At 38.1% G+C, this 24,761-nt stretch overlaps 1 protein-coding gene across 1 annotated transcript; it reads left to right on the forward strand.

The window, feature by feature from the left end:
• Nucleotides 1-1,504: 1,504 nt before the first annotated feature.
• Nucleotides 1,505-23,273, forward strand: LOC149277651 (acrosin-like). Its single transcript, XM_089502629.1, has 8 exons — nucleotides 1,505-1,605; nucleotides 5,122-5,181; nucleotides 19,563-19,588; nucleotides 19,984-20,182; nucleotides 20,569-20,816; nucleotides 20,929-21,074; nucleotides 21,199-21,435; nucleotides 23,211-23,273. Exons 1-8 carry the CDS (start codon nucleotides 1,505-1,507, stop codon nucleotides 23,271-23,273), a joined length of 1,080 nt encoding a protein of 359 aa, XP_089358755.1.
• Nucleotides 23,274-24,761: the final 1,488 nt, after the last annotated feature.

The following is a 24,761-nucleotide window of genomic DNA, read 5'->3' on the forward strand; positions in this document are numbered from 1 at the left end:
GCCAACAAAATGGGATTTCTTGTTTGAAAACAAAAAAAATGAATAAAATGTTCAAAATATTTCCCTAATTCATAAAATGCCTCTTTTTTCCCTAATACATTTTTGTGGCAGCTCATGAAGCTGTTCATTAAGTAGCTCTCAATAAAAAAAATGTGAGTGCCCGCTTCTTTCTAGGTTATTCATCACGCCGTGTTACATTTGGGGTGTAATTTCCCTTTTTAGAATAGTAATATGTAACTCTATAACATTATAAATAGAAATTCTCACTGGCTGGTCATAGTTTCCACTTTCAGGCTAACCAACTAATGGTGTTAACTTACAACCAACATCCGCCATCAAATCTTTTGTGATATTTTTAGCCTATTTGACCTTTTCTGGACATTAAAATTCTTGAATTCCTATTTAAGTTCACTTCCTCATTGTTGAGATGAACCTGATTTTGTTACATAATAAATAGTGTCATGGGCACCCAAGAAAACAAAAAAAAAAGGGTATAGGTGACAATAACATCTGCCTGACAGATTGTCCTACAAGACCGTCTCCTTGTGTCAGGTTACTTATAAATTGGAACGGTAGAAATTATTAGTAAAATACTTTAAAGGAACACCCAGTCCCAAAAGACATTGGTTATTATTTCAATCTTTTAAGCTGTTTAAATGTGGACTTAAGCTCTGTTGCTTTCTTTGATGCAAACATTCAAGAGAGGAAAGACTGGTCGTCGGACAAATTGGGTAAATGCCAGATGGGCCTCTGTCCATCAGCACCCCAACTTAAATGAGTAAAAGGTGCAGAGCTGATATAAAAGCATAGCGTACAACTGCTTGTATACACTAAAAGTGTTAGGTATGATTTTGCTACAGGTCCATTACTGACTACTTCCATGCTGTTGGAAACTCCAGCTTCAATCCCTTCACCAATACCGAGATGCCTACGATTTTTTTAGTTTGCTTATTTTACATGATTCTAGAATTAAGGAGGCTGTTTTCTTTCTGTCCATGGCAGCCCCGCTAAAGAGGAACAAAAAATAATGGGAAAAAACCCACTAACTTCAAGTAGAAACTGCAGCCTTGCAGCTTTAGCTACCTTTTGCCTCCATGCTTTCTTGCCACTGCTTCTCAAGAACCCTGCCTGCAGCATTGGCCAAACCATCAATGGAGCTAACTGGAGGCGAGTATATCACGAGGAGGGAGGTTTGTTTGGCCGAACACATCTCCTGAAGAGCAAATAGCTGTAGATCGAAGAGGCAAATGCATTGGGGGGGGGGGATTCAGGAGAATCCTTCACCCAATTGCAAGGGGGGCACCACAAAACATTAAAGGGACCATGCAGCTATCATATGCAATAAAGGTGAAGCGATTAACTTTCCAACGGTATATGTTAGGGGTCTGTAGCTACTTAGATGCCTGAGATACAGGCATCTAAGCAGCATGCCCCCATACCTATACCTATAACAAATGTCAGTTGTTAATAAAGTTGTTAGATGACGTCATCGCGACATTGCGCGATGACGTCATCGCTGGAGGAGAAAGCCCCGGTGATGCCTGTGAGGATACAGGCCAGATCGCCGAGGCAGAAGGCAGTGAAGGTCCACAGACCTCCAGTGAAGTAAGTCACTGCTGAGGACATAGTAGTGGTTACGTTAAGGGTTAAGGAGGCTGGCCGTGTGTGTTATACCATTATGACTTAAAGAAATTCTGTATTGAAGTCAAACTATAGTTCACCCGCACATTACTGGGTTTAATTATAAAACGGGGGGCTTCCATCACTGAGTGTTTTTTGATATGAGACTTATTGACACAGAAAATAAATACTTCAAATGTTTTATTACATATGCAATAATACTTCATTACACTTTTGTTAGCTGTAATTCCCTTTCAGAATATTGTTTAAATTCTTATTAACAAAAATGATCAGAGTCTATTACATTTTCATATATAATCTGTACCTATCACAATATGATCTTTAGTAAAAAGCCATGGGTAAGCAGCAGTTAAAGTATTATTGTCTCTCTAATATAACCTTTCCCTATAAATTTCCCATAGCGCTACTTGTGATAACTGTTGATCTGTTAGCCATTTGCCAAATGCTCCAGGACAAAATTCTATTGGCAAAGGTCCAGATGGGGTGTTTGATCTTGTCTGTGACATTACATCTTGGCTGTCTTTTATTACCAAAAGACAACTTTTTTTTAAAAAAAAGATAAAAATTGCTGTATTAGGATTTTTTTTACATAAATTCCCAAACTACAAATATCAATATGGGATTATTTAGATTTGAAAATGATCATATTAATAATATTTTGTCAAGAAATCTTAAATAGTAATCAAATGTATCAGAAAAAGATTAACAAATCAATAGGCTCGATATGATATTGACGGTTTGGGGGGATTTATTTAGCGCTTGTACTTGTAACACAGATAAAACCTTGATCTTGTCTCAGATAGCTTTATCCTATCATCTGCATGTTTAAATTCTAAATTGATTCTAAATTGATGGAAGTATGCTTTTAAGACATACTTATAGAACATGGTCAAAAAATGATGATTTGTTATCAATCATAGAACATTCAGAGACAAAGGTCTGATATCATTTGCTCTAAAAAGCCAAACAACATCACAAGAGGATATTCTGTCAAACTATGAATTGCCTACGGGAAAAAGAATATAATTATAAGCATTATATTTTTTTATTTATATATAAATGCTCTGAGACATAAAACAAAATGAGTAAAAGGCTATCGCTAATACTTTCAGAACATTTTGGATCCGTTTAATCAATATAGTTTGTCTACAGAGAGGGTCATAAAGAAAAGTATTTTGAAATTGCTGAATTATGTATACAAATCGTAAAGTAGGGAACAGCCACAATGCTATGGAGGTTGAAACTAGAATTTTATTCTTTCAGGGATGAAAACCAGGATTTTATTTTCACACTGATGTGTAAACCGGTTTACCAGTTGACCAGTTTATTGTATTTCAACAAAAATAGATCGGCTTGACTGCTGGCCAATGGACTTCTTAAGAACGGAAATACGTACATTAAAGATGTCTAGTATGTCAATCTCCTTGGTTTCCTTTCTGAATTAGCACACAACCACACAATTTCCGGGTACTAATTTCAGTTTCAATGTGTGCGCAGGCACAGACCAGTTTAATACATCCTGTTTGACCCTACTGATTCTTGCTTGATTTTTTGACTTCTGCTTGTTTATGTGACTCTGTTTTGATCCAGTCCATCCCTTCTTCTTTATTTTTTCCTGTCTTCTTCACAAATTCTGACCTCAGACTGATCCTGACGTCTGTACTGCATTGTTCCAGTCTATATGATACAATGTTTACCTTAATATCAACATTGTGTATTAATTAGTCATATTGATTAATTTGCATGTGTACAAGTTTACTAATGACTTTTAGGTTCAAACATCTCTACAGGATCATCAAAGCCCTGTGACCACCCAACCCTGGTTTTCACCCATTTTGGGAGGGGGGATAACTCCAACTAGGGCTGCTGTTCATTTTAGCTTCCCTGGGTTTGTTGTTTCCATGATCATGATCGTTAAATACTGTTTAGAACTTATTAAAAGTATTTTATTAGGTCAACATCTTCATACAGTCATTTGTAGATTTACAGATTCCTTCAAGGCCTTGGAGGTCCCTTACTATACAAATACTGTGACCAAAGATAGAGTTTAAACAAATATGCGGTAAAGGACACTGTATGAGGCGGTAAGGACAGAATACGTTTAAACCTGTTGTATTTTGGTTCAGGGACAGCTTAGAGTCAAGCCTAGTAGGACATGATGAATGGTGCCATTTTTACACTCATCTGTTATTTCACACATAATGAATTGTTGATCTCAAATTAAAATTTCTCGGATGTCAGGAATGATTCGACCCATCTGCATCCAAATACAATTATTTCCAGAGGATTAGAATACAAATGGCTTAAATGTTTCGCTTTGGATATAATGGAATAATAATCTTGTTAGTGTCGCTATCCTGGTGTGGGTTGACTTAGCCATTGGAACACACACCGACGATGTTGGGAATCAGGGGTATGTAAAGGCCGGATCTCCTCCGGTCTATTTACAACCTACTCGGAAACCAGGCAGCACCTTCTTGGAAAATGTAGCTAATGAAATAATTTATTGTTTACATAATTTGTAAGTGGAAGTAGATACCTTAAATGCAAGTTGATCATAACACATTCCTTTGGACTAATTATAGTTCCTTTAATTTAAATCGGCTTCTCGACTTTACAGATGAAGAACAATCTAATTGACTTTTCCTCTGAGTGTACTCTGTCTTTCCTTAGTTTATTTAATTCGAATAATTAGTAATAATAATAATAATAAAAAATATAATAGTACAATTAATAATACATATAATAATAATAAATATAATAATATAATTAAATAACATATAATAAAATATAATAATAAATATAATAAATATAATAAACAGTTCCTTTACTGTTAATAGTGACTTTGTAAGGATGATGAGAAATGATTTTGGCATTAGTTGCTTTGTCCTATACAGAAAAAAAGGGCCTGTTTGCCTTTTGCAGACGCATTGGAGTCCACTCCAGATATTGGTCTGGTGGGTTCATTTACGTTGTTCCTTACTTTTGGTAGAAGATGGTGTCTCTGGAAGACTTAGGAGGAGTGAAGAAAGTGAGTTGAGTTAAAACAATGATATGTGTATTTATGTAGTTGTTTCACTAATTTTAATATAAAATGTCTCCAAAACAAGTATACAGTGGTAGTTTGAATACATGAATGAAATGATGCTAATAGCTGTGTAGGTGAGTAAAGGGTCTTTGTGATGTGAATTGAATGGGAAGCTGATTACATCCAAAAAACAGACAACAACTTACAAACAATAAATAAATATAATATACTATAATAAACATATTGGGCTAAATTAAGGTTCCAAAGAATTATAAGATAACAAACATTTTGTTTACTTAAGTAAAGTTCTATCTAAAATGTTAGAGCATGTATATATATTTCTTTGTTTTTCTTAATTTTTTTCTGCATTTTCTAGTTTGTTTTTTTTCTCGTTTTTTTCTTGCACTTTTTTTTGCTCTCTATTAAGGTATGCATTTCTGTTTTCCATTCAGTTCAATATCAGATTTCTGTCTAAACTCAAATGAAAACCATATGCCGACGAGGATAAAGAGGTAAGTATAAAACGCTTGTGACTCAAAGTTTAAATTTAACCTTTGCAATGTCAATGACAAATGTAAAGGTCCTTTGAATTGTAGGTTATGTGCAAGTTTGTTTATAGTATAACAGAAAGCACTTCTGGTAAAGCTCAACTTTAAAAATAATTTGTAAATATTTGTAAATACATAATTTCATCCGTGAAGCCAGATTATGCTTTCATTAAAGTTGTCCAGAAAAAAATCTTTAATTGGTCATTGTCATGATCCTACCCAGGCTGCGGAGCTGCATATCTCACTCTTGTTTCAGTTTCCCCGTTTTGCTTGAATCCATTCCTGGATTTCCTGTTGCTCTGTTCTGATCTCCCATTCCTTGCTTCTGCTTCAGCTCTTTGCTTTTGCTTTATATCCTTTATAAGGTGTGCCCCTCCCGTGTGTTCTGTTTGTCTCAGTCTGCAGTCTAAAGCTATGTCTCAGTGCTATGTGTTTGGATTACATGTTTAGTTTGTTTCGTACCTCTGTCAGCAGGGATTAGCGTTAGGACCCACCGTCATTGGAGTACTTTGGCGTAGTGGTGGGCTAAGTATACTATGGCCATAAGATGTGACGGAATCTCCAATTGTTATCATATAGTTCTAGGCTAGTTCCTGTATTCATGTTTGTTTGTTTGTCTCTTATGTACCTTTGCTCTTCTTCCTTGTATCATCTGAGGATTCTGGTTCCTCTCTCCTCTCCCTTTGTCCTAGTCAATATGGCCCATCCTTGCTTAAAGGAGAAGCGTCCGAGGATTCCGGCTCCTCACTCCTTCCCCTGTGTTCCTTGCCTTCTTCCCTGTCCTTTGTTGTGCCCTGTATCATGTATATCTTGTCTAGTAATGTTTATTCCTTTTCTGGTTCACTGTAGTGCCCTGTAACATGTATGTCTTGTCTGGTTATGTTTCGTGCCTGGTCTCCCTGTCCCTTGCTTGTTATGTTTCTGCTATATCCTTTGCTTAGCTTCCTTACTCCCAGCCTGCAGCATCCTGCACGTGATTCTTGTGTGATGTCTCATGCCTGTTCCAGGGTGCCTGCAGGATTTGACTTTGTTCTGGACTACTTCCGCTGCCATATCTGGGCGCTGGTGTTTGGCTGCACTACCCTAGGTGCTCAACACCTGGGTGAGTGTGGTCACCCTGCAACCAGGCCCTGTCTAACTCCACTACTGCACTGTGACTCCTGCACACAATCTTTGGGCGCGCTGGGTCCTTTCAGTCATCTGTTTGGACCCAGTCCGTGACAGTCATACAGTTATAGGACTGGATTTGTCAGTATTTGCACTGTTTGTCAATACCTAAATGTCCTAATAGCACCTAAGGGTAATCTAAATATTATTATTATTTATTGTTTTATATAGGGCCATCAAATTCTGTAGCGCTGTACAATGGTACGTAGTAAGTAGTATATAACATAACAATTTGACTTACAGAAACAACAGATGAGGAGGGCCCTGCTCAAATGAGCTTACAATCTAGAAATTAAAATAAATTTTGGAATACCTATAGAAATATAGATAATATATTAGGTATTACTATTGAATCCTGTCCGTGGGTCCTTGGCTTCATCTTATATCTACAATAGCCTTCTCTTCCTCTTTAGTATCCCTATTTAAGAGGTAAAGTTACTCATCAGAACTTATTGTCTAGGAGCTCAGACACTTTGGTGATGGCTGTATCACAGTGTTCACCAGCTCTAAAGGGTACTTAAACATAATACAATATAACAATGTGTTTAGCTGTAAATGTGCAAATATTCCTAAATTACATAAAGAGCTATTAAAGGGACCACAAAGGTACATAAACTGCCTTGGTAAAGCCCTATCCCCAGTGGCTTATTTACCTGCAACACTGCTTTATGCCTAAAACAGAGCAGCGCCACCTGCAGCCCATTCTGTGCCACTGCACACTCACAGCTAAAAACACACCAGTAAAATTACATGCATATAAACCTACACATTCTTATAGGCAACTTCATTTTAACTTTAATAGATTTGCTGTTTAATAGTAATTACTGTTAAAGTTACCTATTAACATGTTTCCACTACATTTATCATAAAGATTAGACACCCAGGGAAGGAAGGTAGGAGGTGTAAATATGCGTACGTTCTGTTGGGGCAGTGACAGAGGTAACCTTGTTGTGTATTCTAAAATGGCATTAGTTAAGTCCCCTTTACCCCGGGTCCCTATGTTAAAATAGAGCAAAGGCTTAGAATACCAGAACCAGACAGAAATACACATGCAAACGCAGTCTGTACAAACATAGGCTGTTCTGTTCCGGGAACCGTCAACGCTATCATTGCGTGTTCTGAGCTTCTGGCATGTTTCTAGGATCTAAGAGAGCAGATTGCATGATGTAAAATACACACGGCTTTAAATAAGCAATGAAAAAAAAGGGTAAATCTTTAAAGCTAGCAGGCACAACCGCAATGTTACTACTTTTAAATATATTACAAATATCAGATTAGAACTGTTTTCAAAAATATTGTGCTGTTTTCTATTTTAAAACAATTATTTTTTTTGCATGATATAATGTTTTTAGATAGCTGTATATTAGCCATTTGTATGTGTGTTTTGTTTCTGTTATCTTATCCCAGTCTAATAGACAAACACCCTGACTCCTTATCATACTGCCTGCGGGACACAACAGAATGGCTCAGTGTTAATCACCCGACCAGACAGCCACAACATTTTAGATTTCTAGCAATAACCAAAGAAAGGCCATTTTTTTTCCATTGTGAAAATGTATTACAGTTTCCTTAATTTGTGATGTGGCTAAACATTTTTTTTTGCCTTGATATTAGAACGATATATAATTGGGCATCCCATGCTTCTTACATTCTCATTTTTGGCTAAAATCAATTAATCTTGAATTGCATCAAGCTCATCAACTTGCTAAACTACAAGTGTCTAATGAACTTGGATGGATCCCGGGAAATGGAACTCTTGTGAGTGGTGGATTGAGTCTAAGCAGATCTGTTCTGTAGGCACTTGCAACCACTTAACTTTCTACCTGAATCCCCCAAATCCAGAATCCCCAATAGTAAAACCTATAAATCCAGAGCCCCAAGGTTCCGAATTGCTAATACTTTTAATCATACTCAACATGGTCTCAACATGGTCTCCACAGGGCCGACGCGAAGCACTGCCATCTTTTTATCAGCTGCGTTTTAGGTAAAATTTAGTAGGTATCGTTGTGAATAAATCTTATAACGTCAGCGTGGACATTCTCATGTTTACACCAGTCACTACAGTTAAATTGCCCGGCCAAGATGGGCCAACTGGCTCAATGCCCGACAGGCTGCTGCCCGAGATTGCCCCATATGCACCCGATCTGCTCCTCCAGTAGGAAATCCAGTCGTGGTTACGCTTATATCATTGGGCGTCTGCTGGCGTTTAAGTGCCTATGGCCACCTAGTTATCCCCAGCCTTGCCCTGTAAATTGCTATACTGTATATATCATAAAATGCTCCCATATACGCATTAGCATATCTAATATAGCCAACAAAACTGAATTTTTTGGTGAGTTCTCTATTTATATTCTGGGAACTCTGTCAGATGATACAATTGCTGGTGTTCACTAGTGATCTTTCACAGACATCTTTGCATGTCAGCAGTACAAATATATCAATTCCTGGGTATGATGTCATAGCCCAGGATCCTTTTCCACTCTCTTTCTCCAGCTAAAATATACCTTCTGAGAAACAAAACATTATGTTCAAGCCGTTTTGTCAAAAAAAAGTTAATTATCTTGGGAATAATCTATACATTAGGTGGTATAAAAAAAAAAACAACTTCCACATGCTTTGATAATTCATTTGCTGGCTTGTGAGCCTGCAGAAGAACAAGCATCAGGTCCACGTTCTAAAGGGAGATATAGAAAGAACACATTTGCCTCTGGTTTTCGAACGGTATCTTATTGTCAAAATCGAAACACTGTGGTTACTAAATGAGACATCTGGGATTTGGGATCTTCCTACATAAAACGGTGCGTTTGTACTACAGATTTATATCGTTTTTGTCTTGCATTATTAACAGTTAAAAATCCCACAAAGGACAAGTAGAATGACTTAGAAGTAACAGTAAAAATGATCTTATGAAACCATCTCTGTACGTATTAAATTCATACATTTCTCCGGGGGAACTTGATTTCTGCTTCTTCGGGGGAACACGGCAGAAGATAAACATATCAAGATGGCTCTGCAAATTCAAATGGGACGACCCCTTGTTATTCCATTGAAGTTCCACGAGTGGATAATTACATGATATAAGATGCAGAATGCATTAAAATGCACGTCTTCCAGTACTGGATCCTTTGTAGGTTGTCAGTATGGAAACCATGGTCACCTGGCTTTGTCCCGTGATAGTGGATTACATAAATAGTGGTGGCTCCAGTACTTATTGTTAGCAGAATCATAACCTACTTTAAGACCATATATTCCAGCAATTAACTACAATTAAAAACAGGCTCAACCCCTATAGATTGAATTTTAATAAACTAAAATGGGTTTAATAAACCCCAAATGGGTTAATCTGATGCTTCACTTACAGCAATGTCACAAAAGCAGATGACAAGCACAAGAACAGTTTGGTAAATATAAATACTTATTATAGCCCGTTCCATTTATATTTAATATTCGCCACAAATACTTCCAAGGGTAAACTATTTAAACAAAGATGCATCAAAAATAGCACCCTGTATTCCTTTGTATTAATAATGTTTTCTCTCCCTGGCTTTATATATATATATATATATATATATATATATATATATATATATATATATAAAATAAAGCCAGTATTTATAATATACATTTCAGAGAATCTGATTTCTTTGCCCATACTCTACTGCTGGTAATATAATTGAAAAATTAACGGCGTAAGAATAAAAAAGGAGGTTTAGAGAGCCCTGTAATTGTTACTGTTGCTCTTGGCAACCTTTACTTTTGCAAGAAAATGTGTATTGTTTTTATCTATTTGAATATAATAATCATTGGACCGAGAATTAATGCCACGGCAAGTGGATCAAAATGCCAACTTGTACGCCCATACTGCCTAGAATAGCACAAGTTTGCTAAGAAAAGAGTTGATATTTCTAAGAATGAGTAATCTCCTTGCCATGGAAGAACACCCTTCTGATGCCTACTCGATATGTCTTTAAACAGTGGTTTCTCCGCTTGAAGAAGATCCCAAATTCAATTTGGTAACTAAGATACATACGATCGTTTTCATGACATTCCGTTGCAAGCTATCAAGCTGTATCGATGCCAGTATCTGAATAAATCCTTATTAGGACCTCCTTAGAAAGTACTATTTTCATCGCTAAATTGTATTAAAATAACCGGGTTATTATTAATTATTTTTTATTATTTTTTTCCACCGTTTCTTCAAGGAATATTATTTTTAAAAAATAATAGTGTTTCTTCAAAGGTTATTATTGCTTTTATTATTAAAATATCTCTATTTATTACCTTTTTTATATTTTGTTATTAAATGCGAAACTGGATAAATAGAGCATGCTTTATTTGTAATCACTTTTTATAGGGTAATTGTTATCATTTACTTACTGCCAATATTCTCACCCCATACATACATTAGTGTGTATTACTTCATTCATACAGAGGCATATATAATATATAAGTGTGGAGGCCAAATTGCCAGTTCTAATAAATTTTAAGAGATGCATGCTTTCTAGTAAAACTTGTAATTGACTATGCCCTCCTCCCATAAAATTTGAACATATTAATGGCCATTAACTGGGGGTGTATGCATTATTTTTTCTAAAACAGTTATAGTGCTAATTGTAAAGGACACACAGCTGGTGGGCCGCTATTGGGGTCATTGGTATGGTCTGTGCACCAGAGAAGTGCTAATGCGCTGGCATCATTATCCTGTCAGCTAATGATAAAAGGAACGTGGGTGTTGGTCTCTTCGTGGAAAGTCAAATATGTTTGACAAGATTTGACAGATTTAGCTTGAAACCACTCAACAGCTCTTGACAAAGTCAACTTACAAGAGTAGAGTGTAGTGTCTTTCATTGAGGTCTTCCAAACTGCCCTTAATGGCTTTTGATGTTTGTGATGGTAAACTCAGCAGCTCTCGAGTTTGTCGAGTGTCTCTGTGGAGTTACACATGGGAGTTGGTGGTCAAGTCTATCATATAGTCTTATATCAGTCATATGAACATTTGGCGCATCAAGTCCTATTGAAAATAAATTCCCGTCGACTCGCCATATACTGATGATTTGAGTTCGTCAGCTTGGACGGAACCTTCAAAAAAGAATGCCAATTTCACTTGAATCTCAGTGAAAATCTGACCTTTTGAGTTTATAATCAAGATAAGTAGGTGTGTTATGGTTGACAGTCAAGCTGACTTTAGTGAATAGTGTGTCTTCTTTCCAGTAGAGTGGTTTTAATTGACCAGAATAACTAAACTTTAATGTCACTCAAATAAGATGTGTCCCTTTACAGCTTGCCTAGGATGCCAGAAATACGAGGACTGGTCATGGATTTGAGTGTAAATTAGCTCACCACTGTATTCATTAATATATCTGATTTTGTCTGGTCTAGGATCTGGGTGTTTGTTGCTTGCTTTGCTCATTCATATAATCTGTGGTATATTCCTATTATTCCATCCATAAATAAATACATAATCACAAATGGTTAAACATATATTTCTATAAAACACGATATTCCTTTGCTTTTAGCTTGAATTGAAAACATACTTTTATGTGGTATGCGCCAGAGAATTCTTTTCTTTCTAAAATATACCACAACTAAATTGACTAACGCTAATTGAATAAAAGATATGCGCTGTGATATGTAAAGAGACTTTATGGAGCTCAAGGCCACATGTATCGGGTTATCTTCAGCATTGCAAACATCTTGTTTTAATTCACTTTGTAACGGTCCAAGTCTTATTATTGCTTCTAAAATGATGATGGTCACGCAGGGGTCAAACTGATCTCAAAAGTATAAGGTATGAGTGGAGCCAACACCAGAAGACGACTTTCTTATCTAGACCAAAACCAACAGACAGATTTTTGGAGTGGAATCTGGAACGCTCCTCCTAGCCGTAAACTGTTTATACATTAGATAGCTATAGATTGGCTTGGAAGTGATAATATTTTAAAGTGGAACTCTCCCCTATACTCTTATATCCGTTGTTATTGTCCTATGTTTTAAGGATTGTACGTAATATTAGTCTCACGAATGTTGACCAAAAACAATTCAGACAAATTTTCCATTTCTTTTTTGGACAATGAATTTCGTTTCCTGCCGTTTTCGCTTTGAACGAAACTTGGAAAGAAATGTTTTTGGAAAATTGTGGTTTTACTAACTCTCACTCACTCACTTACTCCCTCACTCACTCTATCGCTAACTTGTCCAACAAATGTTTCGAGTTTCATCTTTTCTGCTCCTCCTCATCCTCTGTGATGTCTCTGATTTTGCATCTCCTTCTCCACCTTTTCGCCACTTCAGATTACTTTCACAACTTTGCGGAGCCTTCACACATTTTAGTACATAACTAAAAGTATCAATTTATCTTTGCAAACAAACAAAACATAATTTTTTTGTTCCATTGACTGCCTCCATTAGAATGGTTTAATCCCATCCATCCTTTTAGCTCAAGTAGAGATGAGTTAATATATGTCAATTTGTTTCTTTTCAATGAAATTGAGAAAAGTGTTTCACGGTTTGTGATGTTCCCAGAAGGCAGTGGAAAGTAGATTTTTTTTTAAGAATCAAGCTATTAAACAGCAATAAAGGGAGGCCTGGTATCTATCCCAGGAAGATTTAATTTTCACATCTAGTAGCAATGACAACATTAGTAGCCAGAATCTAAGGTGACATGTGTGACTTCATCCGCAGCTCATACAGTATAGCGATGCATTGGACCCCCACAACATCACATTTGGTGGCTTTTGAACATTATTAGTAGGTACATCATTTCATGGTGTCTTGGACTGTAACACTTGTTTTTAACGGTAGCCGTGAGAAATGATGTGTAAGTATGCACCAGGAGGAAGAAACAAAAAAAAAAGAAACCAATTAGAAAAACGGAAAAATAGAGACTACAGTAGCTGCTACCAACTCCCAGCAGCAGTTCCCTATTGATCAAAAGAAAGTATCTGCAGTAATGTTGTTTTGGGTTGGGAGCTAATACAACAATTGAAATATAAAAGCCGTAAATGTAATATTTTTTTTTTAATGATGTATATTAAAAACAGCAAGCTTCAAAAAGATAAAAGTGGTACAGTAGTTATTGGAATTTGTGACACATGATTTCTGATGGTGTTATGGAGGAATGATGCGCTTCGCCAATACTGGCTTCTTCAGAGGCAAGTGGTGTTTGTCTCCTGTTATGTCCGCCTATCATTCTTACACTAGACAATCACTCTATTCCATTATAGATGGAATATTCTATCTATTCTATTAGATGTATTTTGTCTAGCCATTGGCTGGTTTCCTCCTCCGATTTGGTGTTCTAATGGCTATGTTTGTGATGCTTTTACCTGATACAGGCCTTCTCTGTGTCTTCTTCTTCTGGGATTCACACTTCTCATTCTATGCAAATGCACATGTGTTTCCTCTTTAATAGTGGGTGAAAACCATAACCAATCCTCAGATAAATCAGCAAATTCTGGGGTTCTCAAAACCACATTTCATGTTTGATCTTGCAAGTGTTTATTCCACCAATAGGTGCTATTATACTACCAGTCATTAATGTTGTCTTTTATAATTGATTCCCCTTAAATTGTTATTTTCATGATTTCACTCAACCCATCCCATTATACATATCATTCTCCATAACCTACCGTCCATTGCAAACACATAGTGCTTTAGAACATAAATTCTAAAATAAGAGTCTTAATAATTATTAAAATAATAATAAACAATAATATTTTTTTTCGGCAGCCAAGAGTGGGATAAAGTTGAGCATCTGTGAATAGTCAGTTCATGTATTCAAACTGTAGTGGTTATAAGCATCTAAAAGTATTTAACAATGATTTGTTTCCCCTTATGGAAAATATAACTTAGTTTCGGAGGATATTGGGTATTTTTACATCTGAGAACGTTACACAATGTAAAATATTTAGTGTTTATGAAAATAAAATAATAGAATACGGTTCATGAATAAATGTACTGGAGGAGAAATTGAAGTACGTAATATCTGTTTATACTTCAATCACAAGTTCAACCAGCGACAGATGGTGCCCGTTCAGTTGAATCCAATACACTACAAGTTTATGGTGGGTAACTTTTTTACTACTTGTCAAGAATGCTGTTTTGTATTTTAGTGTTAGGAAACTAAAAGTAGCACAAGTGAAAAAGAAATGGTTTGCTTGCTTAAAAATATCATGCTGCCCAGTGTTCTGCTTACTCAATGGCCAAGTTGGACAGATGAAAGGTAATGGGTCTGTGTCATAACAGAAGATACATGGTATGAGAAAAAACCTAGGGGGCAGTTTGAGAAGCTTCACTGGACCAGGCCTAGGGCAATAGCCCCCTTCAACAGAGCCATAGCTAGGTTCTTTTTGCGCCTGAGGCAAGAATGGAAAATTGTGCCCGACGGCTATTTTTTTTTTACAGAGGTTGTTTTATTTACACTGCCTATACACACGACTGCCTTTACACACACCTGTCCATTACTATGCATATACACATACACTGCCCTTATACAGAACTGCCTTTACACACATACACACACACCAGCCTACAAACCTACAAATACCTATGCTGCCCTTACACAAACACACTGCCCATATACACACCAGCTTACAAACACACACATATATACGTATACACTGCTCTTACACACACCTGCCCATATATACTGCCTTAACACACGTGCCCATAAACACACATATACACACACACTGCCCTTACACAAGCCTGTCCATACACACATGTATAGACATACACTGCCCTCACACTCCCTTGCCTTTACACACACATACACACATATATGCACACATCAGCTTACAAACACACAAATACCTACACTGCTCTTACACATACACTGCTCTTACACACACACACACACACTGCCCTTACATACACACCAGCTTACAAACACACACATATACACAGCCATTACACCCCTTTCTCCATATCTCTTACTTTTCTCATCTTCCATCATCTTCAATCATCATCCATCATCTTCTACCTTCTATCCTGTGGTCGGAGCACGAGGTCTATCACCCCAGGCCTCTGCTTTAATGCTCCCTCATCACTTTGCGCCGGCTATTGATGCAGAGCGCCGGGGTGACGTCATCTACCGGCGCTCTGCATCATTTTCCGGCATGTAGTGATTAGGGAGCACAGAAGCCGAGGTCTGAATTGACAGATCTCGCTCTCCCTAATGTTGTGCCGGTTAGAGGGGGATTTCGATCTCCCCAACCAGCCCTGCTCATCAGACACCTCCTCCACAGACCAGCGCTGATGGTGCCTGGGTGTGCACTTCCCACGGGGGATGCCTAATGAGCAGGGCGGGTTGGGGAGAGCACACTCGGCCCAGGGGAGGCCCCCTTCCCTATAGAATCACTACTGTTTTTTAGGGGCTTTGTGGTGAATCACATTGCTGGCAGCCATGTGATTCACCACGGGCCCTGTTGAGCTGGTTAGGGAGATCCGTGATCTCCCCAACCAGTCCTGGAGGCTGCAGCTGCTGACTGGGCGGCTGTGCGCCCCCTTGCAGCTGCACTCTCGCCTCACCCTTGCTACGGCCCTGCCCTTCAACACACCAATAGTTTCTAAGTTAAGGTTTGTGTGATGTTTAAAAAATAATTAGTTTACTAGAAGGTATAGTGTGCAAGGAATATATGCCTACATTGGAATTCCAAATGTATAAAAAAAAACGTTGTGCGTGTGTGAGCTGGCAAAAGGGCTTAATGCCTGGGGCATTATTTTTCTTAATAATGTCCAAGAATATTTCCTTAACTTTAAAAGTTCTATTACTACCTATTTGGCTTTATTTTATCCTTTATTTTAATCTATTCAGATGAACATGGTGGCAGCTTCCTGTGAGGTTCCACAGGGATTCAAACCTGCAACCCTGATCGAATCTAGGTAAATCACCTATCCACTACTCCACCAGGTGGATCTTGGATTGTGGTGTCCTTCTGCCTGTCCTTGGACCATGCTGTTCCCTAACGCTCTTGAAACACCTGCCCCTCGTTTAGTCAATTAAGGCTCAATATAAAACAGGCATCAGCCTAGCCTCATTGCTAGAGTATTGTGTTCCTGGCCTGTATACTGACCTACCCTGTTTCTGCATCTGATCTGTTTTCCGTGTATGCCTCTTGGCTACTATAACGATCCCAATTTGTGTACCAGACCCCGGTGTGTCCCAGACGTACCTACCTGTCCGACTGCTTCCCAGCCGTGTGCTATGCCTGAGGGCTTCCTAGCCATCTTCCCTGCCAATGGGCTTCCTAGCCGTCTGCCCTGCCAGTGGGCTTCCTAGTCATCTGCCCTGCCAGTGGGCTTCCAGTTTCCTGCCTGTTTTTATCCTGCTCTCTCTGAACACCTAAAGATGGTGCCCAAGAGAGAATCTAAAGCTAAAGTAGTGCACAGCCCTGAACTGGACACATCAGCCTGCCTACAGCCATGTTCTGAACCTGCCCCTTATTCTATGTGATGAAAATGAAAACCTTTGAAATATTTCAAATTGCACGTTTCTTCAATCACTCCTTACAATTCTTATTTCTATTTTAGTAGTATTTTTGGTACACGGTAATACTTGGCCTCTAGTTTTGTGAAGCCTCATTACACTGCTGGCATCTCGACTCTTTAGGCTTATGAAACTAGTCATAGAAACTTGGTATATTATTTTGTCATTTGCTCAATGAGCTAAAACAACAACAAAAACAATCTAGAATATTTGAAGAATCATCAATTAGAACAGGGCCGGCCTTAGGTGTTCAGGCGCCTGTGCAGACTACTCCTCTGGCGCCCCCCCATCCCACAAAAAAGAAAGGAAAAAAATCTTGTAACAAACAACTAGTTTAAATTAAAGATTTTTTATGTACAAGTGCAAACAAGTACAATAATATATAACTGGAAACACCGGTAGCAATAATATACATTCAATATAAGAAAAAAAACAGCTAAACTTTGCAACAAATTTTTGTTTTTAATATTGAAAAAATTGGACCCCAGAAACCATTTCCTTGGGTCCCGCTCCACGCTCCCTAGCATGCAATCACTCTTTACGCTCCCGCACCAAAAAAAATGATTTGCCACACTGACTGCAGATTAGGGGTTGACTGCGAGAGTCAGTGCAGTCTTCCCTCTTTCTGACCCTACTGTGACATTGAGTGGTCCTCTCCCCCGTAATCATCCCCAGTGTCCCTTTGTCCCCTCATTCGCTAAGCCATACCTATCTTTTCCTTCCTCCCTGTGAACTATAGATCAAATAAACAACACCTGTAAACAGCACTTGCATCACCTGAAAAAGACATGCAAACCCTATATTCGCAGGTATACATAAATAATGTATGGAAACATGGCAAAGCAGATATAGATCAACAGAATAACACACAAAACCAGTTTTGCTGGTATAGTTCAATTGAAAATCACATGTTAATTCAGCATTGAAGGTATAGATCAAATAAACAGAATCAGATATACAAATCCTGAATGTGCAGGTATACAATAATAATGTCTGGAAACGTAGCATAGCAGATGCAGATCAACAGAATAACACACAAACCCAGCTTTACAGATACAGATCAACTGGAAATCACATATAAACTTGGCCACTTCTCACTATCTACGGGGGGGGGGTTACACTTAAATGCCACCAAATGAGTATTGAGTAAGTAATCTTTTACAGCAAGCAAGATAAGCTGACAAGGTTATGTGTAATGTAGGTTGTTAATGAAGCCACCAGCAGAAATTTTTCTTTGAAAACTGGTTGATATGAACCACAAAACGCGTATTGTTGTCTTTCGTCTTCAACCTTCTGATTCAGCTTTTCTCCAACTTCTTGTTATTCTGTGACAATTTAGAGGAAACCAATGGAGGTTAATCACAGATAGATATGGACATCACTTTGAAATTAACTGTGGCCTGTGATGTTTGCGATTACCAAGGACTGCTCTGCTAGCTGTTACTGCCCAGTAATTATACTGATACATATTTAAAGTGGGGTCATAGATATATTACATCTGAAATTAGTGATCAACGTATCAATTACACTTTTGCGCTATAATAACTTCGTTAAAAGGCAAGCCACAATCTTACGAGATCTAAAATTACTAGATCACTATCATTCCAATTGATCTTTTAATTTAACTCTATACATTTGATTTAAATAATGCTTACCAGAAATGATCATGTGACCCTCTTTTGATGTATTAATGTTTTTTTTATTTTTACAATTAATAATGAGTCAGTAAAGCATTACTATGGGGCGCAGTAAGAGCCATACTTACCCAGCACCCAGGCACCTGGTAACGGCGCTCCGATAACCAAGGTAACTGAGACTTCACCCTGTGGTAGTAGGGTGGCAGCAGGAGGGATGGATCAGGTTCAGGTGGTGGCCCCCTCACATATATATATATTTATATATATATATATATATATATATACACACACACACATACAGTACACTAGCTGGTCGTTGGCTGCTCAATAGGATTACCACATCCCCTTTCTATATAGATAGTGCTGTTTTATTCAGCCATAGACAGCTAGAGCACAATTCACCTGGGATTAATAACCTACAGACAGGATCATCCCCGTGTAACATATCCAAGAGGGCCGGAAGGGGCCACAAAGCCACAAAGGGGCCATCATGAAAAGCAAGTTTTTATTCCACAAAACTCCATGAAGAGCTACTGCATGAGCTCATATAACCAAGTACATACATGGCATCCATGCACACAAACAGAGACATACATGTTGAATAGGACAACCATGTGCATCCATACCTCAGAGATATCCCCACACTGACAGCTCTTACCTGCAGAGCATCTCTTCTCGTAGCGGAAAGTTAATGTCTGGAAATCCTCCGGCAGTTACCCTGATCCTTGCCTTTTCCTTACACACAGAACCATGAAGCCTCCATTTTTAACTTCTTCCATTTTGACTGCAGCATGTGACTGCTGAAGGAGCTTCTTACTGGTAGATCCGGTCACATGACAGGAAGTTGGAAACTGTTGGAAACTGACTCTGCTATCTCTGATGCCTGTAATGGAGTCTGTGTCTTGGCAAATGCCCCTGCTGGAAGAGAAACCCCAATACAGCAAGTGAGTCTCCATCTACCCCCCGACCTCACCCAGCCCGAGGACAGCTTTTTAGTGCGAAGCACCAACCATGAAGCTGTTCCTGATCAGATTTGTTATTTGGACTCTTTTCAGTATTTCCGAGAGTTCTGAAAATGAAGGTGAGTTTATTTATTACAGATAATTTAGCATCAGAAGCTTTAAGGAAATTATAAGGCAGAGATTGTTACCATTAACATTACAATTTATGGATGTTTTATAGTTTTATAGCTTATTCTATTTTAATTAACTATTTAACCCACCTTCCATCTTTTGTACCAATTTAAACACGTTGTTGACTATAACTGTCAAATCGTTTTAAAGCTAACATATTTAATAAAATGTGTATCCTGGATTATTCATATTCTGTTAATACCAATAACATTCAATCTTACTTTATTCTTTAAAAATATAATGTAGTAACTTAAACATATGTTTGTATTTTTTGTGTGTTATATTACTTTAAACCCATCTTTAAACATCCTGATTCTCCAATGTCTTTTTATTTCTATTTCAGTCTGTGGAGACAGACCCCTAGTGAAGGATTTCCGTGGCTCCCCCGTGGTTGGGGGAAAGGATGCGGAGCCCGGTGAATGGCCCTGGACAGTGAGCATCCAGGAGAACACCGTCATCGGGTATTTCCATCTATGCGGAGGTGTTGTCCTGAATCCTTTGTGGGTTCTGGCAGCTGCCCATTGCTTTAAGAATTGCGGCAAGTAAGTAATTGAATTGTTTTGTGGGAGAAAATGCAGATTTAGAACGGTTTAGTAGACAGGGGCCAGTGCGTATTGCATTACAACTAACTGGAGTCTTTTAATAGAAACATTTAACATAAATCCTGTGATCAGAACCTTAGTCATCTATTCTTTAGGAGAAACCATGGGTATGCTAATTTCCTGAATACCTGCATAGTACACAACTATTTTTGGGGAAACTCAAAACCCTGACTTTATGTCATAAAATAATTAAGTTAATGGGGGCTCGTTCCTTTATGATATAACTAAAAAACAAACACAGCATGTGTTCTGGTTAACATGATATTTATTGATGGTTGAAAAAGTAAAATGCACTTTGGTTTATTCAGTAAATATTTTTCCTGGAGACTTGTGTTTGGCGCCAACGAACTAACAAAGATGGGGAAAAAGGCTCAGATCCGGACTATAAAAGAAAAGATTCAGCATAAGAACTACGATCCTGAAATGGAGAGCAATGACATCGCCTTGCTTAAGCTGAATAAGCCCATCATATTTGATGAATACACTCAGCCAGCGTGTCTCCCTCCCAAAAAAGCCATTCTGAGTAAAATGGACGACTGCTTCATCGCAGGATGGGGCATCAGCAAAGAAATATGTAAGTAAAGCTTTATCTGTACATTTTGTATATATGTAAAGACTATCTCCTTAGAGTTGTGGGTTTATCTTTCCCTGTAGCGCTTTGCATTTGATGACTTTTTTTTCTTCAGCCATTGAATCGTCGGACATGCTGCAGGAGGCTCCTGTGAATCTGATTCCAGTAGAAAACTGCAACAGCCTTACCTGGAATAACGGATCTTTGGATGACTACAACCTCTGTGCAGGACATGAACAGGGAGATATCGATAGCTGCCAGGTAAGCAGATCTTTTGCCCCATGTCCTTTTTACTCAGTGATGATACATTGTTAATGTTTTCAACATCCTGAGGTAATGGTAATTCTTGAAAATATTTATTAAATCTTCTCTTTGAATCACGCAGGGTGACAGCGGAGGGCCTCTGATGTGCCGAAGACACAAAACCAAGTTTTACATGGTGGTCGGCATAACCAGCTGGGGCTCCGGCTGTGGCCAAAAGCAAAACCCCAGAGTGTACACCTCGACCCAGTTCTACCTCGAGTGGATCTTTGAACACATCAGCGAGGACAAGAAACCTGCATCTAAATCTCTGAAGATGAAGGCTGCCAAAAGAATGTGGCCAAAACTAGCCGGAAAACTGGCAAGAAGACCCATTAATTGTAGGGCGCCCCAGAAATAAAGGAATCCATCGCATCTGGGCCATCTCCTTTACAAAAGAGAATAATAACATGCCAGCAATATCTAGACTTGATTGTGTAGATTAGTGAACCAATAAATAGAAAAGCATCAAAAACACGTGTACTTGTGATGACTTTAGAATTCTGTGGATATAGTTTATTTTCTTGAATGTATTTTGGTTAGGACTGGCTAGTGTTTATAGAAATGTGTACTGAATTATAGCCTATTTGTTCTTTGATATTTAAACATCAGTTTTTTAAGTGTCTGCATAGCCACACCCAGGGAATATTACCAAATTCACATATATATATATATATATATATATATATATATACTGATTGTGCTGTTTAGTTAGTGATTTTTCTGTACTGCATAAAATATAACAGGCAGACAGAAAAGTTAGAACAGGACATAATTCCTTCAAAGTAAAGACAGTGATCAATGAAGGTGATTTAGATTAGATCAGTCAGTGTCTGTCTCCAGTAACATTCTGTGTGGAAAGCAAATACAAATAGGTTCTGATGCAGAGATTTAATGCTTAAAAATATCACTGCTGACAATATATACCTATATTTTTTTTTAAAGAAAACCTTATTGAAAGTCTACTAAACTTCCTACGGACCCACAAGTACAATGCCACCAATGCAACATGTGGCGTCTAACATTGTCTCAAGTTTCATCCATGGAGTGGTGCTTATGAAGTGGTTCCCTCCATTGTCTCTCCATAACCTCCAGAGCCCTTCAGAACACTGTGCCCCTGGTTATCTCTGCTGTTATCTTCAAATGCTCTTCTAAATGTGAATCTCTTTTCAAGTTACATGACTTCTTCCTACAGGCACCTCCATGGTTTTATGAATGCTGCACCTATTCTCTGGAATTCTCTACTCTGATGTGTCAGATGCTTCGGTTCTAACCTTTACCATAGGGGGCAGTTGCCAGTCATGACCCTGTTGCCACCACTCCTTTGTAACCTTTTCATGAACTCAAACCGTCGCTGGCAAATGCCTGTGCGCCATATATTTTGTGTCACCCTCCTTCTCCCCTACTATCACATTTACCTGCTGATGGGGCGTCTGAGGGCTACTTGGGAAGCTGGGAGATGTTTGCCAATGAAGGCACAGAAATCCTTTCTGTTTGTCCGCACATTGCTGAAGATTCAGGAGCTGGCTCATGAGATCATCCAGAAATGTATGTAGAAGAAGATCTTTAAACTACTAGTCAGCCAAAACCTCCACACATGTTGCCCATGTCTGCGTGTAAATGGAGTGTTGAAATGTTCCTGTTTCATACAGAGATTGCTGATATTTTTTCCCAACACCATCTGCCCTGCATCAGAAGCTATCAAATTTATGGCCTTGAAATCCAAAGGCTGCGTTTGAAGTACCGGGTTAAATGCCACTTAAATGTTAATAGATTAATTTGAACTTAAATGACACTGAATTGATTGAAGTATAAAGTACCCAGGAGCTTCTTACGACCGTCCAGGTCCATTCTTTATGTAAAGCTTTGACTTTGCATACAAATGTTTAGTGCAAAATTAAAAGTATCACAAAACAGTTGGATTAAAGGAATCCAAATGTTTCATTATCTTCTGAGTAACATAAGGTTTGGAAGCGAAAAGTCTTGTAAAAGTTTACCTCCTTTCCTTCTACCAATTCTTCTAATATTTCCCCTTTAAAACTTTGATAATTTCCTGCTTATGAGCCTGTTCTGAGCTTTTCTCACTCGTGTTTTCAGATCAGCTTCACTACTCGTATCCGTCATCACCGTAGCCTGTCCATGGTCACACTTGGGTTGTAGTAGTGACTGGTGTTTGCAAGAACCGGCATCTTCCTACAATTGGGCTGCGATGGACTGGCAACAATCTGCGACTTGGTTGTGTAACAACACCTCCACATTTCAATAGTCCACGGCGCTTTATCACTGTTTCTCCAGCTTAACCCACCATTGACTGAAACCGTATTGAGGCCATGAGTTATAAACGGCCAGTGTTTTAAAAAGCATTCATTACGCATAAAGAGAGTTTTAGATCAGTCACTGCTAAGGGGTTAATACTGCACACTAAAAATAAAACGAAGATTCATTAAAACTGGAATCATCAAACAGAAAGCTTTTTATAAGCTACATACATTATACACTATTATTGTTTGTCACTCATTGATATTATTTTTGTTCTTATTATTAATTAATTTTTATAGCTTCATCATATTCCCGCAGCTCTGTGCAATGGGTAAGCAGGACACGGATAGCATCACAATGATTTGGACTTAAAGAAGCAAAAGGTGAGGACGGCTTTGCTCAGACAATCTTACAATACGTGATATTTTTTTTAGCAGTTCCCACTTGATATATTTTTTTGCTGAGAAATGTGGCTCACTCTCCCAACTATGAACGATTGCAGATTCATTTAATTAATTGTATGGATGTAATGTTGTCACAACATAGTCCTCCATCGTGTAAAAGGGCTGGTTGTGGAGATCAATAATCCATTGAACAGAAGCACACCAAAAAGCCTGATCGGCCAAGAGAGCAATCTGCCCCCTGTTTTTTGCCACCCCGTGGACCTGCCACTCTGCGCCTAGTAGAACAAAGTCAGAATACATGACTGCCTGCTGTGCCAGAAGCAAAAAAAATTATGTTTTTGTTTTCACTAACTAGTACAGGTCTAGGTGCACTTCAAAGTTCTCCGACTTATTTGAACTCATCCAACAAAGTCATTGTTATAGAATAACTTGTATGTTGTCCACGTACTAAACAACACACCTCTCACACTATCTAAGGTAAAATGACCAGGTCTACTTTCAATAATAAATAATAATAAAATAGGATGAATAGTAGAACCAAGCTTCCCCATGTCTTTGGAATAAGAGTAAAAGGATAATGCTGTCTACATTTTCTAAAGGAAAATAATGCCACCAGCACAAAAGATAAATGGCATTATTGCACAAAATATGAATACTTCATTCTGCTTGTGTGAAAGACGTTGTATCCTATACTGTGAAGAACATATCTCGCACGATAATCTTTTCTATTACAAACTTGTGAACAACTTCAGAATCTGTTATAAAGAAAGTTTTTGACAAATTATTTTTTCTTAATGTTTGAGATTTCTCATTCTACATTTTTGCTTATGTTATTGCTTGTCTTTTTGATGTTCTTTCTTCTCTCCTTTCTCGTCCTTCCTTCCTTCCTTCCTTCTTTCCTTCCTCCGTTCTTTCCCTTTCTCTTTCTTCCCTCTTTTTTTCTTCATCCCTTTCTTTTTTTCTCTTTCTTTCTTTCTTTCTTTCT

This window comes from Sceloporus occidentalis, unplaced genomic scaffold, assembly GCF_023333645.1.
Source record: "Sceloporus occidentalis isolate IW3139 unplaced genomic scaffold, rSceOcc1.0.p SCAF_207, whole genome shotgun sequence".
Lineage (NCBI taxonomy): Eukaryota > Metazoa > Chordata > Lepidosauria > Squamata > Phrynosomatidae > Sceloporus > Sceloporus occidentalis.

Excerpts from the sequence above, each read along its gene's own strand:
- LOC149277651 (XM_089502629.1), top strand. The coding sequence starts at position 1,505 with ATGACGTCATCGCTGGAGGAGAAAGCCCCGGTGATGCCTGTGAGGATA. Across the intron at positions 20,183-20,568 it reads TGCTTTAAGAATTGCGGCAA|ACTTGTGTTTGGCGCCAACG; the intron begins GTAAGTAATTGA and ends TTTTTCCTGGAG. Across the intron at positions 21,075-21,198 it reads GAGATATCGATAGCTGCCAG|GGTGACAGCGGAGGGCCTCT; the intron begins GTAAGCAGATCT and ends TGAATCACGCAG.